The following is a 19,105-nucleotide window of genomic DNA, read 5'->3' on the forward strand; positions in this document are numbered from 1 at the left end:
GTAATTCTTGCTGTATCAAACTGAATATGTAAATCAGTCCATATCAGCAATGGGCCATCTGCTACCTCAATCCAGACAGACTGGATTCAGTTACCATGCAAAGAGGTTCAGCCATGCACTGGGAGAAGTGTTTCTCTCTCACACACATACAGACATACAAAAGTCTCAAGTTGTCAGAGCTAAGAGTGCAGAATTAGTGCTGGTTGGACTTCAGCAGAGCAAGTAGAAAACTAGGGGCCCGTTTTACTCCGTTCATCAAATGGCACATCTCTCCCCTCAGTCTAATTTGGAAGGACAATTAAGATCTAATTGAAACTAAAGAACAGGTCCTCCGATAAACAACAGAAGAAACAAGAATTATCAAAGAGATTCAGCCTTACCAGTCTCTGTTGCTCAAGCAGCTGGTCCGCTTCTTCCTTCTCTTTTTTGTACAGGATCTCCATTTCTGTAAGCCTGATATAATACAGTGCGAGACCACTGCATCAAAAAGCTGCTCTTTCTTACGCTCACTGCATTTCCTTTCCGCAACATAATCCTAAAAATCCTTTTTACAATAATCCAATTCGTATTTGCTCACATTCCATACCAAGAGCTTAAGCTTCACAAAATGTAGATTGTCTTCTGTAGCTGCAGGGTGGCCCTGGCTTTGGTTGGCTATCCAACCCTATACTATGTATTAGCTGGAATCCACACTTGCCTTGAAAGAATTTTACGAGTTTGAATAGTTAAATTAAGCTCCATTGGCAGCATATAAGGTATTATGTCAATTACCACAAAAAATAACTGACTCATCCTTAATTTAAAAAGAAATTATATTTTACAGTAAGGCACCTACAAAGACAATAAATGTTCAAATGCACAGTTTCCATATAAATGTGTTAAACAGACTCTAGTGTGAACATTTACTATTATTTGCTGTATTTTCATTGCAAAGTGCCTGAGGGATGAGTCAAAAGGATATACTGAACCTGGAGCTGTCGTTTGATAAAATCTGATGATTATTAGGGGTTTTGTACCTCTTCTCCATCTCTTGCTTCATGTCAATACCCTGTTTCTCCAGCAGTTCTCTTTGGGCGAAGGTCCAGTCCACTGGCTCTACGGGGGTCTCTGCTGTTGGGGTCTTTTCACGCTCAGCGCGAGCCTGCTCAGGGTGGTTAAACCGGAACACATGGTTCTTTCCCATGATAATGCGGTTACCTGAGGAATGAACAGGTATGTACATTTTGGAACAATATAATAACCTATAAACATACATTTTACACATGTATTATCCAACTTGAAAACACCTTTCTGGTGTCAGCCACTTTCAGTTCTTTTAGCTGCACCAAGTCCACTATGCTGCTTAATGCTGCAAACTGGCATTTGTTATCACATTAATGCATTATCTGTAATCAGTAATCTGTAGCACAAACAGTTATATTGCTTAATGCATTTTGTTATTTACCTACAGAGGCTAATGAGGCACATTGACAGGAAATAGCTTACATTCGCATTGAAATATAAAGTGAATAACTCCCAAATTATAATATTTTTTTTTTTTTTTTTTTATATGAATACAATAAACCAGATTAAACCAGAACTGAAATGTGCAGGCAGCTGTCAGTGAGTCACCTGAGCGCAGTTGGACTGCAGAAGTCACACGTTTTCCATTTACATATGTTTCGGATCTTTCACATGGCTCCAACGTGACAATCACTGTAGAGACAGAAGACAATTCACTACCTCCAGCAGAAAAGCCTAATATAAGATGTTCATTGAGTAAAAGCGTAAAGAACAAAGAAATAATCTTTGACAGAAAAGTTTGTTGATTTGCATGTCTGCATGTCTGATTTAAAAGCGTTTAACAGCTGACACATGAATGGAACATAAGATGTAAGTGAGCTCTAACCATCTCCGTTGGCATTCCTCTCACTGCGGAAAATACAGTGCTCCTCTTTGATGTGCGCTCCGCTTAGAACGATATCCTGTCTTCTTTCTGCATCTGTCTGGCCCACCCTGTCAAAACAAAGACATTTATTTTAATTCATGCAGGGATACTCTGACATCCACATTACAGAACTGTAACCAAGCATATACACATATATATATAGTGGCTGTGAGATAAAAAAAAAAAAAATTAACTTGTTGTGCTTGCATCAAAGCAGTAAAAAACATCATGTCCTTTGTAGGACCCTTGACTGGTTGGATATGTAGCAATAATAAGATGCCTCAGTGCAACACAGACAGCTACGAAATTTCTGACAGTTCTGAAAGTGATTTCATACCTTGTTATTCCATCTTTTATATAATAAAGCAGACATTCTGACATCAAAGGATCCTCATTCAGGTTCACCAGATGAGGGGTCTGTAGGGAAGCAGGGTCAATGGTAATATAAGACGAGTCTGACAAAAGTGACTAATGTCACTAAAACTGCAGTTGCATTTACGGGCTAATTAAAAAGTGAAATAAGGTTAAATGCCATTTCAATTATTTATAATGACTCACATAAATCCATTAAATGTGGTTTCTTCAAAAGCTGATAACGCACTACATTAACCTCTATCAAGTAAATAACTACAAACTACTGTACATCATAATCTACTACTATACCAACCTTTTTGGGTGAAAACACCCCATTAAAGTCAGTATAGACTTCACAGGGCCTTTCAACGTAAAGCTATTTGACAGTCAAAATGACAGAGAGATGTCAGAGAAAAAGAGGAGAGAAACTGAATGAAAGCATGAATAAGCAGGCAAATAAAAACAAATAACAGGGAGGAGAGGCCTGGTTTAGATTCAGGCTAACTGTGTTGAAGTGTTTCAAGGTGGAATACTAAAAATACATAATTATGGTAAATGTGCTTTCTGGCACACAATGGACCTTGTTTTGAAAGCAAAACCATCAGTCCCCTACTATGTAGTTAGAAATATATGTATAAACATAAATTATAATTTTTTTATTAAAATACAACATAAGACAAATATAACATATAAACACATCCATTCAGTTAAATCAGTAACAGCTCTGATGAATATAACTAATGCCAAAAAGCGAAAAACTTCTTGTCCTATTTATTAAAAGAACTGATTGTTTAGACTCATGAGAGTCATTCGTTTTTGAATCTGTCAAAATCGGTCACGTTGCATGCTGACGCAGGAAACACTATAGCACGCTGATGGTGATGTGCATTAATCTGTACATAAAAATTCAATTAAGTGTGATGTGGGAAAATATTATTAACTAGTATTTAGTAATACACAACTATGGCTTGCTACATTTGCAACTCTATTTTTATTTCATTATGTCTTTATTTTTTTGGTAGGAATTTAAAAACGCAAGTGGGAAAAATAAACTTGAATTCTACAAACCTGATTAGAAGAATAAACACTAAAGTCCTCAATAGACAGTGACGTTGGTCTATCAGGACCAAACTAATAGGAGTCCATTGCAAGAGGCGAGCAAAACAAAAGATAAAAAAAAAGGAATGGAAGAAGAATGATGGATGATGAAATACGAAGAAAGAAAGGCCCAGACATGAGAAGGAGGTGACTGGTGCAGACAGTAATGGTGATTAATGATGAAGAGGAGTTGTACCTTTTTAGGAGAGAAGACACCCAGGGTTCCCCCGTCCTCTCGTATGGCCACTCCCATCTCTGCCAGCAGCGCCTCTCTGAGGGGAAGGAAAGCATTAGGCCCATGCTGAATGACATTACATTCAACACCTTAGCAGTTAGCACTAGAGACATCTGGAAAATATTTCTTGAATATTTGAATGTGCATGTTAGTGTTGAGGTCAGTGTGTTATGTGCGATTTGACATCTGCTTAAGTCTGGTACAGACTGGCACCAGCTGAGCACGCGGACACATAGCAGACACTCCTCATGGGCATGATTGGTATGGGCACAGAGACAATAGGAAGGGTGCCAGATGGCACCTAAACCCTCACTGACCTCTCCATACGGATGGCCTCAGTCTTCCTCAGCTTCTCCTCCCAGGTCTCATTCAGCTCCGCAATGATCTTCTCTGACTCCTGCGGGACGGCAGACAAAGAGGAATATTTCAAAGGAAATGTATGCTGTGAGGTATAAAACAAGGCCTGAAATGTCCAAATATTGCTGGCACAAATATAGACATATATACATAATCTACACTAGCATTCAAAATCTGGAATGTATAAGATTTTTCACCAATGTTCATTTATTTGATCAAAAATACAGTAAAAATACAATATTGGGAAATGTTATTGATAAAAATTGATTTTGGTTTTAATGCATTTTAAAACCATGTATACATCTGATGGATGAATTTTCAGCAGTCTGTAATATGATCCTTTAGAAATCTCTCTAATTTGCTGATATGGTGCTCAAGAAACATTTCCAGATTGCCATTTCCACTCACTTGCCATTGTGACCTGCCTGACCTGTGCATACTACTAAGAGGCTTATTCTGCTCTCAGTGTCAGAGCACATTTTGCAATATGTTAAGTCCGACATTGCAAGTTGTGGGAAGGTCATAAATTTCAGGGTCCTATAGCTAAAAGGGCAAAACCAGGCCATAAGTCTGTGTGCAATGGGACAAATGCCTGACGTGGGGTCAAGAGCAGTAAACCGTTAAATACGGGAAGCCCAATGCTCATTTTCCTCTATTGTGTCTGGCCCTTATTGTCCTCGGCCAGGAGGAAGACCAGAACCATCTGGCCTATAGGACAGGAAGCTCCCTCTAGTCTAGATCCTTCCTAAAGGGTTAGCACCCCTGCCATCTGTTCATGTAGAAAGTAACCTGTGAGCTGATCCTTCTGACAAACCCAGATAACTACAGAGGACTAGGAAGACTGGATTATCATTATATTAGATCTGTGTATAGTGTTGGGAAGGTTACTATGGAAATGTAATAGGTTACAGATTACAAGTTACCCTATTTAAAATGTAATTAGTATAACTATTTGAATTATTTTATTAATGTAACTGATTACATTTGATTACTTTTCTAAATTTCGAACAATTTTTTTCCGATGTTAATCATTTTGAAATCATGTTTTTGGAATCAAATCTTGCCAGAGGAAACAGGAAACATTGACATCTAACAATGCCTTGGAAAAAACTGTTACTCTTAAAAAATAAAGCATTTACATAAACCCAAATAAGAAATTAAATGGTTATCAAATAAGCATGTGTCCTATTCTGTGTCCTAAACTCCTGAAACAATGGTTTCTCATATTTTAGAGCAGTCAGTGCAATTTGGGAAAGAAATCAATCAAATCTAAGGGTGAGAAAATATTCAGATGTAACCCCCTTTGTAATCTTTAACATTTTCATAAGTAACATTTTCTCAGTAACACTTATTTTGTAATTAAATTATGTAATTGCTCCACAACACTGTGTATACTGTATACATATACACTACTGGTCAACATTTAGGAATAATTTTATATAGGAAATCTGGGAACAATATAAAACAACTGATTTTTGTTCTAACATATTTGTAAAATTTTTATTTATTTCTGTGATGTCAAAGCTAATTTTCAGCAGCCATTATTTTAGTTTTCAGCGTCACACTATCCTTCAAGAATCACTATAATATTTCACAATGTTATTGTATTTACGTCTTTAAAAACATTTTAAAAATAATAATTATTCCAAACTGTTGATCAGTAAGAAATGGATTGTATGCAGGGACACAGACGGCATGCAGAGACTGGTTTGCGTGTGACTTCCATCTGATTATGTTATTGATCGAGGTCAAGGATGCTCTCGCTTTTTATTATACATCCATATTTTTGGCTGATACAAAAGACCAGGTCTATTTCTGTCTGATTTTCTGTCGAACTGCGTCAGAGGTTGACGTCACTGGTGAGAACCACTTGCCGTAACCATGGAAACTTATGCATGGAAGCTCTAGCCACATCTACTTTTTCTCTCTCTTCTCCTCCTTTATTATCTCACTCATTTACAGAGAGCCTCAGTGAATGGCATCAAGCCACTGGTGGGTGGGAAAGTAGGACTTCTTTTTTATACATATGTATGAGAACATGCAAATCATTACAAGTAGAACATTTTGAATGTAAAAGGTCAGCAGGTGCCTGAAGCACCCCCATTATCTTATTACACATTGTTAGATAATTATTTTTAATTAATTCAAGAGGAAACATCTGTGACACCCAGAAATGGTTATTCACTTAAACCCTTGACTCGTCTTTTGTTTGGAAAATGCTTGTCTGTGTACCTTCAGCCTCTCGATGGCCTCTTCTCCGCCCGGTGTGGACATGATGCGCTCCTGGATGCTTGAGACGGACTGGAGCCCTGCCTGGCTGCACAGCGAGCCTGAGGACGGAGAGGCTGTCAGGCAGCCCATAGGTGCTGTGGAGAAATGGCCAGGCCGTTGGTTCTCTGAGGCAAGCAAGTATCTATGCTTATTGTTGTGTATATCTTTCAGGTCTGAGCCACAGAGGAGAGACAGGCGATGCAAGGAGGAAGAAGCGAAAGTGGTGGAGACAGAAATGTGAGAGAGTACAGGAGACAGAAAGAAAGAAAAAGGACAAAGAGGAGGAAAGACCAATGTAAGACACACAATTCACATCAAAGGATTACAACAAACACGCCAGTCAGAGAGTCAGATACAGTTTTCACCTCAGGTCCTTCTATATAAACACATTTCTATCCCCATTACTTTAAAATCCAATTCTGTCATATTTAAAACAAGCTATTAAGACGTGTTTCAGGGAATGCATCTTGAATTTAACAACATTTTGTCTTCTATTGGTAATTCTTTAGTTGTAAACATCACTAAATATAGCTTAAATGAACAAATTAAAAAAAAAAAAAAACTAATGGAACAAGACAAATGCACTTAAATTCAACATTTATCATTCATTTTTGTCTTGTTGAATATTATATTTTATTTGGAAATAAACTCTGATGCAGTTTCAGTCTTTATACAATTTTGCTTCTTGGGTCAATTTTTCTTGTTTTAAGAACTACACTACAGAACTACAAAATACTTATACTACATTATATAGTATTTTGAAATTGTCATTTTTAAAATTTTATATTTTAAAACACTGTATATAATATTTTATACAATTTTGCTTCTTAGGTAAATTTGCCTTGTTTTAAGCATATGAATTTAACAACAGTATATATTATTTTTGAAACACTGAATTTAAAATGTTACTATATGAATGTTCATATTTTACACAATTTTGCTTAGGTCATTTTAACTTGTTATTAAAATATTACATTTTAAGAATATAATATATAAAAAATTATTTTTAAAAACAATATTTTTACTTGAAAATCTATCACTAACTTTGTATTTCTATTCTATCGACTTGTTTTCTTTGTATTTATTAAACAATTATATTCTCTCTCAATTCTTTATATTCTTGTTTTCTTTTTAATTATTATTAAAAATATATAATAACGTGACCCTCTAACACTAACTCTATCCATTCTCTCTCTCTCTTTTCTTTTATTCTTTTTATTTATTATTATTTTTAAAAAACTTGCTATGTATACTGCGTTACACTAAACGGGACTTATTACAACACATATACTGTTGCTCTTTTGTTGTTTTGATTGTTTCTATTACCTTCATTTGTAAGTCACTTTGGATAAAAGTGTCTGCAAAATGATTAAATGTAAATGTAAATAGTTTACTTGGAAGGCACTAATTAAGAATAGGATTTTTGAAGTATGCACTCATTTTAAGCGTTATGACAACAAATGGCATCAGTTTTTTTTAATAGTAGCTTGCTATAAATGTGCATTATATTTAATCAATTATGTATTATTCAACAACATATGACCTGCAAACAGTGCAGTCGATTATACAAGCTCTTTTAAATGTGATAAAATCAATTTGATTTGATTCTGACCTGGGTCAAAACTGACATCACATGTGAGAGAAGAGATGGGGGTGGAGGGATTGCATAAAGGTCACAAACCAGGCGAGAGAGGCTCGGGGGGCTGGAAGAGCAGTATGATAACATGCTGCAGATACAAGCTATAAAAAGTCTTTTCCACACAGCACATTGCTCTTAAAGTCATGATGCTGTCAATGTTTAGCTGCCACAAAGCTCTTCAAAACATCTTTTTGGTAGAGCTACGGTGACTAGGAGGGGACTGTGCTTACGAAACCTCTCCCAGGCAGCTTTATCGGAGTTCAGTCGAGCTTTCTGCTGCATATTTACTCTATTGGATTTTTCCCCACTTCATTTATCTGAAAAGACTCTCCTGAAGCAACTAGGCCAACATGGCGGTGTTACAGCACTGCATTACATTACTGTTCATGCGTTCAGATGATGCGATTGAGGCCGCTAGCACACAGACCATGGCAAGCATTTCAATCAAGTGAAAATGTTCGCTTTCCCAGTGCCGTATGGTTGTAGCGGTAGAAAGCACAGTGTGCGTTCATCTCTCTGCGCATATCAAGAACTCCCAGACAGATAGAAAACCAAATAGCCGCCTGAGCTCTGATTTGGTTCTGCATCTTTTGAAAAGGTACACTGAGCTTGCGTAAGAGGATACGAACAACAGGGAAGGAAGAGGATTCAGACGCACTTGGACTAAAGCAGCTACATATTCTTACACTACCACTGCAACTGCTAATCTGCTAATTGTAAAATGATGAAAACATGCACCTTTTGTCCGATAGATCATTGTTTTAACATCGTTAATATCGTGACCTGCAACGAACAGTTAATTGACACAATAAACCTCACTAGAGAGAAAATAAAAAGAGGACAATAAAGGACAATAACAATTAAACAGCAAAATACAATCAGATTAAAGGAGTGATATTAAAGGCATAGTTCACCTAAAAATTAACAATTTATAATTTATTCACCCACGTCATTCCAAACCATAAAACTTTTACCTTTGACGTTCAGCAGAATGTCATACAGTAGATTATTTGACTCAAAAAAAAAAGTTATTATTCACTACTATTCTAACTGGTCTGTTCAAGTAAACTGTATTTTTTCTTATTCTATTGGCTTTAAGCCTAAACCTTAACACATTTAGTTGGAAACAAGTGGAAAACCAAATGGAACAAGACAAAATCCATTTAAATTGAACATTTATCTTTCTTTTTTTTTGTTTTTGCTTTTTATTTCATTTGAAAATGTGTCAGATTATGGAGATAAAAAGGGGTTGCAATGCCATTTTATGTTGGTTTTTAATTCAAGACACATTCTCTAAAAAGACATTAATATTAAACTACCATCAATTTTTACAATGCATACTGTGTATGCATGTTTACATCAATATTATATAAAAATCTGCTTCTTAAGCAAATTTACATTCAGCAGAATTTTTTTTGAGGAAGTCCAAAACGTCCTTTAATTACAAATCATCCATTTGGTTTGTTCATTACACAAAAGTATAAATGACCTTTCCTTATATGGAAGTGAAGCTAGGACATTCTTGGGCTTCACAAAAGAATACAATAATGATTTAATGACAAAATTTTAATTTTGGGGTGAACAAAACCTTTAAGTGTTTCCAGATGCAGTCTATCTGATCTATCGTGCTGTAGCATGGGGGTCATTATGACTGCACCATGTCAGACAGTCAATCAAATTAGGATAAGAGCACGCATAAAGCCTACCAGTGGCAATCTAACCCATCCAATCCATCGCATATTTATCTGTTTTATGTCTGGGATTCCTTGCAGTAAAAAAAAAAAAAAAAAAGAGGCATGCAAAGCCGACACAATTTTGTATTCCAGAAACAATGAATAAGCTACTGGTAACAAAAGGGAAGAGCAAGTGGATGTGGCCGCTGTCAAGCATATACACACATTTGCTTCCACTTCCAAGGTAATCATCCCCCATTGGCTTGACTGAAGGGGAGCAGGAAGAACAGGAGAAGGTCAGAGTTGAGAGGACTAGTAGAGGAATGACTGGCAGAGGCAGTTAGATTTGACTAGACAAAATATTGTGACGACAAACATGAGATGGAAACACTCCTGGACTTGGATTTTGGAAAACAGCATTGGATTTTCTAACCATCGCATGTTGATGAAATGGTTAAATTAGGACGTAGAAGGAACAACATGAAGACAATGCAGACTGGGCGAGACTACAGGATTAGATCAGAGCTGAAGAATTTACCACATGTGAGCACAGTAAGCGACCTCCTATTTGCCTGGCAATTGGGCATGTATACAAGTAGCCATTGGGGGGCGCTGTGCCTAGACTTACTGTCCAGAATGTCCCCAAGGCCCTGGGCACAGAGCAGATCCTTTAGACGTGTCACCTCGTCCTTCAGTTCCCGCACCAGTTTGGCGTTGGGGTCCTCGTTGATGACTGCGTTGCACTTGATCTGCTTGGCTCTGTCTGCATATCTGTGAATAAACAAACAATGACAATGATCCAAACAGCCATTGATATCACAAGAGTGCCCTTATCACAATCAAGACCATCTAAGAACAGAAGACACCGTTTAATGGGAAGAGGGTGTAGGACGTGAATTCTTACCGGAGTGTGCTGAGAGTTTCATCATAGTTAATATCAGCAGGACTCAGGGCGGCCACCATAGCTGTCCTTGAGTTCCCTCCTGGTGAACAAGCACAATTATGCAAACAATTAGAAACACCAAGTAATGCAGTTTCTTTCGACTGGAGTATTGATCTAAGACAGGCCAATGAGTTTAAAGGATGCACCTTCCACAGACCATTAAAAAAAAGCACAAGTGTAATTTTCTGTTGTTTTAAATGGTTAAAATTCATTTTAAATGGTAAACCATTGTATGAGAAAAAATGTTTTCAGCCTGTTGAATATAGATAATATTCAGAGGAATAGTTCACCCAAAAATAAAATTTCAGTGAATAATGATTGGGTCTTGGGTCTCAAGCTAAAAATGAAAAATAATAAAATAAAATAGTATAAAAATTTTGTTTTAAATAACGAAGTGGTTGAACTATTCCTTTAAGAGTCCAATCATATTACATAGAGAACGGTTGAATTATTTTTAAATAGTCTGTTCTATTTTTAAATGCTGGTTTATAATACCCATGCAACATAGTAGACGCAATCATTTATAATCATTATGGATCTTCGTCCATACCTAAATTCTCTCTTAGCAGCCATGTCAACACTGAGTCTCGGTAAGGAATGAAGTCTGTCTTCTTTTTCTTCTTGCTCTATTTCAAAACAGCCGGGAAAACATGTTGAAATATAGCACGTAAATATAGCTACTGCTGTAATAATGAAGGGGGTTCAGGAAATGACTTGATGTATGAGACATCAAGACTAGCATAAGGCACACTTTTAAGACAAAAAGTTACATGGATAAAGGTTGATAGGTTTACAGAGACGGTTCAGTGGTTAGTGACCGTATACAGGGAAAGATTACCTTGCTGGTACAGTTATCCTGGGAAGGGAAGCATTGCCAGGAGAGAGACAGACAGCACACAGAGTTATAGTACTGAAGACATGCAGGCAAACAGGCAGAGAGAGAGACAGGTATTGAACAATACTCACCACCTCAGCTAGGGCTGAAATAACCTTTCCTAGTGTAGTTAGAGATTTATTGATGTTTGCTCCCTCCTAAGAAGCACAAAAAGGTGAACAGTCAGCTTTGATTATATCAAATTTAATACATTTCATCTTAAAATATGTTTGCAATTAAAACAAACAAACCCTTAAAGGAATAAAAATAGCTGTGATGCATATTTTTGTTTTGAGTGTTTTATATTTTGTCATGCATGTCACATTCCCAGAATATTTGCAGCGTGTGGAGGAGAGTACAGTCACTTTTACATATGCCAGGTGGTGGTGGAGTTCTAGAGAGGATGTAAAATTAGTCTGTACCTTCAGTCTTGTTCCTTTGGCCCCTGTTGAGTCAGCACGCTCACTTCCTGCCAGATCCACCAGGCTGATTTTGCTGACCTGAAACCAGACAGCAGAGATACTTTCAGACTGATCAACACACACTAAAATAAGACACAAAGGAAATCTCTTCAGTATGGCATACAATGTACGTGGGAGTCTTTTGTTTCCCATGTGTCTATTAGCAATAGATTATTAATAGACTATTAGGTATTTCTGATACAGTGATGATTCAAACAAACTGATTCAGAAAGCACTTGTTTAAATAAATAACTCAATCATCCAATCATTTTAGGGTACTTGTAAAATCATTGGTGCATGCATGCACAACTAATTGTGCTAAAGGATGCTTGGGTTATCCATTCATTTTGTCGTGCTTGAGTTTTGGCCAGCAATGCCGCTGCCAAACTGGATGAGTAATATTAGAGCGAGGGCTGAGGCAAGACCTGTGTAGTGAATCTAATGTAGTAGCTCTGTACAATAGCCATTGTGCCCGTGGACCTCATAGAGCGGTCTTTGTGTCCGCAGCGATTAAACAATGAGCCCCACAAATACAGGATGAGTGGGACGGGTCTCTTTCTCTCGGTTTTCCTTTCTACTTGGTACAGGATTTGCTGACTTTGAGTTGCAGGACGAATCTGAGCTCTATGAAATGTCATAATGGCTGTGGATGGGTGTAAAATATCTAACCTTCTCTGTGGACAGGTCTGTCTCGCTGTCATACTTCTTCTGGGTGAAAACAATAGTGAAGACTGCATGAGAGCGGCTGCTCGTCTCATTCATGTTGGTGGCGGCAACAGTTCTGCAGATGCAGAGAGCGAAATGAGTGTCATAGGTGTCACATACATATAATTATTTGAGTAAAACAAATGTATAATTATATACAATGTATATTAATGGATATTACATGACGTATTAGTATTTTCTTACATTTCTTGACCTTATTTTTAACATCTTGAATTATTTGAATAGATTTGCAACATAAGAATCAAACCACATAAATGTATGTAAATACATTAATATGGTATTACATGCTATTTCAGGCCAGTCCTTTTCTCTTTGCACAAATAATCTCTTTATTGGCCTGAAAAAGGTTGAAAGGCTGCTTTGGAAGTTCATAGATCGCTCTAGATGCTTATCACCAGAGTGTGAGAGAATAATCCTAGAAAGTGCTAGTAAGTGCAGGAATAAGACATCAACGCAGCTCATGTGCCGGATATGGCACTGGGTGGGCCGCTCTCCAGAGAAACAGGCTTTACACGTCACATTCTCCACAAATAAACCCTGGGAATCAGCACGGGAGGATTAGAAGCGTGTTACTTCTTCCCAAGAGTGACATTTACACATAAGTAAAGTAAAGTAAAGTCGTGACGTATTGTCAAGTATGGTGACCCATACTCGAAATTGGTGCTCTGCGTTTAACCCATCCAAGTGCACACACACAGCAGTGAGTAGTGAACAAATGCACACACACACACCGTGAACACACACCCGGAGCAGTGGGCAGCCATGCTGCAGCGCCCGGGGAGCAATTGACTATCAATTGACTATCAGTCAGAGTATCACTGGATGAAACATAACACTTTTTCATTTCCCCTTGACAAAAAAAATCTAACCACAATCCTTCAACAGCAGCAGCCGAAGTGGAAAAAAAACCTTATAAGTAAAACAAGTTTTCTTCTCTCTCACCTGGCTTTGTTACCAGCATCCATGAGGTCAGCTATATCTGTGTAAGAGGTGACGGCCAGTTTTGAGAGGTCTTCCACATACGGCCCAAGTAGAGGATGTTCCCTGACACGCAGGTTCCCTTTATTCTTAGGGTTTAGCAGGTCCCTCACCCGCTCACAGTATATCTCCATAAAAGCCACCTACAATGAGCAAATAAAATATAACTTGCTCTCAATTATTGAACACTTGATTAGGCTCTGAACAAACCCATCACCCCCCATTGCTGAGTTAGTAAGCAGTGAGGTAACACAACAAAAACAGCATTTCAACAGATGGAGAGCGTGCAAAGTGAGTCACAGGAATGTACTGAGGAGTCATGATGTGTTTGTTGCTCACCTCCACCGAGTATGAGATCTCCTCATTGTTATTGTCATTGATTTTCTCAAAGAGCTCTTCACAGAGCTGGGAGGGGGACAAAAAGAGCACATTAGGGAGGAGAGAGAGAGTGATTGATACAGAGCACAAATAACTCTACCCCTGTCGGACGTGCTAGACGGAGCGCTAATGTCTTAAATGTCTTCTGGCAATGTCTGCTTTAAGATCAGAAACATCTCAGTCGCTGCTGAGCTCTTAAGCATGTCTTTTACTTTGGATCCATTAAGGTGATACATATGCTGTGATATTACATACATACCTGAGGAATAATGCCTTCCTGTCCTTCCTCTTGCTTTCCCATCATGGTGTAGGACTTGCCAGCTCCAGTCTGGCCGTAGGCGAAAATACAGACGTTATATCCCTCAAAAGCATGCTGCAACATCTCCTTCCCGATGTCATTGTACACAAGGCTTTGTGACGCAAAGCTGGGGTCTTCCAGCTAGCAGAGAAATGAAGAAAAGAGAACAAAACATGTTAATACAGACTTTATTTTAGGGGATGATTAATTACAGCTGTAAATCTGACCACAGGCACAGACCTGAGCCAGCTCAGCGGAAACAGTAGAAAGAGCAGGAAAAGGACGGAAGGAGAAAGAGAGAGAAAATGAGACTTACTGAGGTGTGAGACCAGTACGAGTAGTCGAAGCTGAAGGATTTGGGTGGTTCCTTTGGGTTCTTGGGGTTCAAAATTACTACAAAAGACAGGGAAAATTCAGTATGATTTTTTTTATTGGATTAAATTTTTCACAAAAACAGCATGTCAGTTTTTGGAAATTATATCCAGAAAGGTTACATATTATGGTTTAAGTGCAAGGTGGCAAAATGGTGGAAGATCTTTTTATTATAAGTGAAACTATTTCCACTACAATTCTGTATTTAATGATTGAAAATATTGAAAATCTAATTATACAATTATAGAGCAAAGTAAAGAAAAAAGCTAAGTTTAAACATTCAAATTTGCTATGAAACAAACACACAGTTAACACAAACCAATTGTAACAGACTACACAATAACAGAGCATTAAAAGGTCCCATATTGTCAAAACTGAAATTTCCTGGCTTTTTTCATTATAACAGAGATCTAGAGGCTATGTAACTACCATATACGTTTCAAAACAGTCAGTCCTCCATAAAGTGCACACAGTCTGCATAAAGTTGCTGTGTTTTTTTCACGAGCCACTGTGACTTCCGTAAAAATGTGACGTCCGAACAACTCAGTCACCATTCCAAGCACCGCCTTCTGTCCTTTTGCCAAACCCCCAGACAGCATTGCATCCATGATCAACAACAACACACGGAAACATGTCGAAAAGGTTCACTTTAACGGACGAAACCAGATCGGCCAGCCTGTAACATTACACTCTCACTAAAAGGATGGACGATCTGACAGGACCGTTACTATGAGTTGGATCACGTCTAACATGTATAGTAAAGACAAACTCACCGTGTCTATCTAGTCATGATGAAGATGTAAATACATTTCAATTTCAGCAGGCAACTATTTTTACTGCTACAGTATTATTCCTACTCATCAGCACACAATATTTATTATTGGCTCTAAACTATTACCAGATATCAACCCTGTATGATCAAACAACAGAGACTGAGTCAGCCTTCAAAAAGACATAAATCACCACTGTAGCTAAACCAACATGTACAATTTCCAACATTTCCATTTCTCCGATTGAATGAATTGTCTGTGCAATGAGAAATGAAAGTGTAAAACACTTGTTTGGGGGCTATTTTTGTTTTCAACAATTGAGAGAGTGGACACATTCACCTCAGCAGGGCCTGTGTAAAAAAACTGATGACTCAAAAATGTCTTTGTGTGGGATCACCAGGTCCACCTGTTGCATGTGACAACCCATAATTCATCCCTTTTTTCTGTTCACTCAGTTTAAATCAAATTTAACCGTTTTCACTGGCAGATTACACACATGCTGTCCACCCAGCAGGTTGCTACATATCCCTACAGTCTTAATGAACAGGAATCTAAAGATTTGTCTGGTATTTGGCATGTCCCAAACATTCAGCCCGACCCTCGTCTCAACACCATCAGAATGCAAAGCCTGGGAGTGAGTGGCCCAAAAGGCTAAGGGACCGCAGGAATCTACTGTAGGATATTTATAGGTATCAGAAAGCCAGCTGCTGCTGCAGTCCCCTCGACTGACACAGAGTTGGCCGTCAGGGCCCCCCGAGCGCGTTCAGGCCTTGATTCGATCCAGACAAACACATTCCACCGGCAGAGCGCAGGGTGGCGAGGTCAGTTGGCTGGGTGGGCGGAAAAAAAGAGAAAGAGACTGACGAATGGGATGCACATCCTGCTGTCTTAGCAACAACCCAAACAACAACATAACAACAACCTTTCATGTTCCCGCTGCAACAAAAATGACCCATCAGCCCAGAAACAGAGAAATGTGGTGTTTTTTCCCTCTTCGATGCATGGGTGGATGGATGAAAGAAGGGAAAGAGGTATGGATTATACATAAAAAGTCAACGGTCTAATTAAGCATGAGGCTGTCTGCAGTAGAGGACGTTTGAGCCCCCTGCAATGAGTAAATCCCACCACAGCACCTTTGGGACATGGGCTAATCTCACAGAATTCATCTATTATTCAGTGGAAATGAGAGGGGAGGGGAGGGCTGGTACTGAGCCACTTCTTTCTGAGAGATACAAGTCGAATATGAGACTAGAATGTATATAAGGAATATTCAATATACAGGACTATTTGAAATGATTTCGCTGGTGAGTAACTTAACATAAAATGATTTCATGTGTCCAAAATCATAAAATGTAAACATCAGCATACACTTAGGGAGCGCTGCTGGCCTACTTGAAATAAAATGACAAGTAAAATACACAAATAACATTAAGATAACTGTGTTTCTCAATAAATAGCTAGCAGTTAACATCAAAGCTAGTATAAGGCATTTCGGAGTACATACATAATTCGAGATATTAAATATTATCAAACGATTTCAATTTTACTTTATGCTATATGATTTAGCTTTACTAGCAAAGGGGTAGGACAAATCTGCAGGACCATCCACAGATGATATCTTAAGATTTTTCTTAGAGAAGGCCTCTTTCCCAGAAAGCTGGTTAGATGTGAGTCTGTTTGGAAAGATAACTGATATGTTCTCAGGTTGGTGAAAGCAGGTCCTTTCCTCAAGTCCTGCATCCTCACATGGTCAATGTGACGGAGGACACGCCTGTGTCATTCAGGAGAAAGAGAGGCTAAATAAAGAGTGCTTATACCTCTGACCTATGGCCAAATGGAAACTGGAGCAGTGGGTAAAACACACAGGGATTGACATTACTGCAGTCATTCTGCCCCTCTTTCCTGGAACAAAATGCACAGAGGGACTATAAATCCCTCTCCCATCATGCACGGTGTTCACCAGTCATATCAGAACACTGATGAGATGGGAAGATCAACACGGGGTCCGAAAGACAGGTGGACAACCGTCAAGCCTGGCCTTGCTCACTCACATACGCACATGTGCGAGTCACTCACATCGGTTTCTGTATCAGTATGACGCAGACAGGTTTCATTCTGCTATTTTCAATTGAGAGGGTAAATGCGACAGGGCTTTGCATTCAAAGTGCAGTTATGTATTCATTAAAGTCCCTAAAACCTATAAGGAAAACACACTCGCATTAAAAGAAAAACAAAGAGTTCTAATGATCTTATGTCGCCGTTCTATCAATGTCTCCTACATCAGCAGCACTGCTCACGCAAGCCACAGCAAAAGTTAAACCTGCTACCATAACGACCACCACACTGAACAGTGGAATACAGAAATAATTCAATTTTGTACTGCTCCCTCAAAGACACGTGCCTTGTTTTCATTTTCAGTCTTGAAATATAACACCAAATTATGTGACAATTGTAATGCCATTAGACTGTTAAAAATTCACATATTCATGGTTTAAAATCCCTTAAATCTGGCTGAACATGTAGAAAACTCTAAATGAAAGTATTAGGATTTGTAAATTAGACATTAAGCCAGACGTTAGGCCTGGGAAGATTCAATATACTGTACATCAACAGTGAACAGAGCATAGAGGTAAGTGACACTGTGCTTAAAAAAAGGCATACAGCACGGCACATACTCTGCATGGTATACAAATATTCTTACAATAAATCTATAATCATTTTATAATAATACTATAGGAGCTGATATAAAGGCATATAAAAAGTGCCATATTAGGGAGTGCAAAATGGACTAAAAATAAAAAAGTAAATAGTTTAAAATGTAAAAATAAAATAATAATAATAAAATAAAATAAAATTACAATCTAAGAGGAAGAAATACTCCATGGGAACTGGCTCCCTGTAAGTGTGACGAAGTCGAAGTGAACATTTTATAACTTTACCATGTAGCTGACAATCCTGTTGTTTGGATCAGGGATTATGCTATAATTCAGAATGTAAATTTATGAACACTGTACTACATAAGCCTAAATAATAGCCTAAACAACCCATTTTGTTCATATCTGAAAATGAACAACATCAGCGGGGAAAGTCTAGTCATGCCAACCTCCTCAAAGATGTGAATGACAGTTTGAAGCGAACATGAGGATAATTGGTATAGAAGTGGCCGAAATGAGTGAATAACCTCTCAAAACAACCTCTCAATCCATCCAATTATGTTTGGACAAAACACTTCAGCAGACCACAACCCATCAGCCAATGGAGAGCCGCTCATTATGCAAATACACAACTAAACGTGCCATTCACTCCTCCCAAAAAATGTCCTGACCCCAATCCCCAAACCACAGCAGAGGCCAGTTTAATGTCATGTGATCATCAAAAACAAAGTCTGACTGGATGTTTAACTCACTTGCATGCACAAACACAACACTGGTTCGGCAGGATATTCCAGACAGAAGCAATTATGCAAATTCTCACTTTCTGCAGCCAATTGACAAACCAATTCGAGGGTGGATGAATTTGGCACAGCAAAAACACAAAAACGCACACGGTGGTTTTCCTGCTAGGTTGCCTGGGTACAGATGCACGAAGACTAATGGCTTTCATCACTGTAGGAAACTCAAGCAGGAGGGATTTTAAATGAGTTAGCAGACTGCACCACCTGACTTGCGTGTGCACAGGAAAAGCTTAGAGGAAAGAACGAAAAACCCATCTGGGCTGCTCAAAGCGTATCAACTTTCAGACTGTGATAATA

The 19,105-nt window shown here is 38.3% G+C and overlaps 1 protein-coding gene across 3 annotated transcripts in view; it reads right to left on the reverse strand.

The window, feature by feature from the left end:
• The window catches only part of kif1b (kinesin family member 1B), a 67,595-nt gene that overhangs the window by 30,854 nt on the left and 17,636 nt on the right, over nt 1–19,105 (reverse strand). For 2 of the 3 annotated variants that reach the window (XM_079400277.1, XM_079400278.1), the window contains exons 3-20: nt 14,529–14,605; nt 14,174–14,353; nt 13,876–13,941; nt 13,501–13,679; nt 12,502–12,613; nt 11,794–11,871; nt 11,464–11,529; nt 11,048–11,123; nt 10,459–10,537; nt 10,183–10,325; nt 6,204–6,337; nt 3,932–4,011; nt 3,576–3,651; nt 2,265–2,344; nt 1,889–1,995; nt 1,612–1,695; nt 1,017–1,197; nt 381–453 (exon numbers count right to left, since the gene is read on the reverse strand). In XM_079400277.1, coding sequence (XP_079256403.1) covers nt 381–453; nt 1,017–1,197; nt 1,612–1,695; nt 1,889–1,995; nt 2,265–2,344; nt 3,576–3,651; nt 3,932–4,011; nt 6,204–6,337; nt 10,183–10,325; nt 10,459–10,537; nt 11,048–11,123; nt 11,464–11,529; nt 11,794–11,871; nt 12,502–12,613; nt 13,501–13,679; nt 13,876–13,941; nt 14,174–14,353; nt 14,529–14,605 — 1,871 coding nt within the window. Of the gene's footprint in view, nt 1–380; nt 454–1,016; nt 1,198–1,611; nt 1,696–1,888; nt 1,996–2,264; nt 2,345–3,575; nt 3,652–3,931; nt 4,012–6,203; nt 6,338–10,182; nt 10,326–10,458; nt 10,538–11,047; nt 11,124–11,335; nt 11,354–11,463; nt 11,530–11,793; nt 11,872–12,501; nt 12,614–13,500; nt 13,680–13,875; nt 13,942–14,173; nt 14,354–14,528; nt 14,606–19,105 lie in introns of all 3 variants that reach the window. The other variant, XM_079400279.1, reaches the window with a different exon arrangement.

The sequence above is a fragment of the Barbus barbus genome (genome assembly GCF_936440315.1).
Source record: "Barbus barbus genome assembly, chromosome: 40".
Lineage (NCBI taxonomy): Eukaryota > Metazoa > Chordata > Actinopteri > Cypriniformes > Cyprinidae > Barbus > Barbus barbus.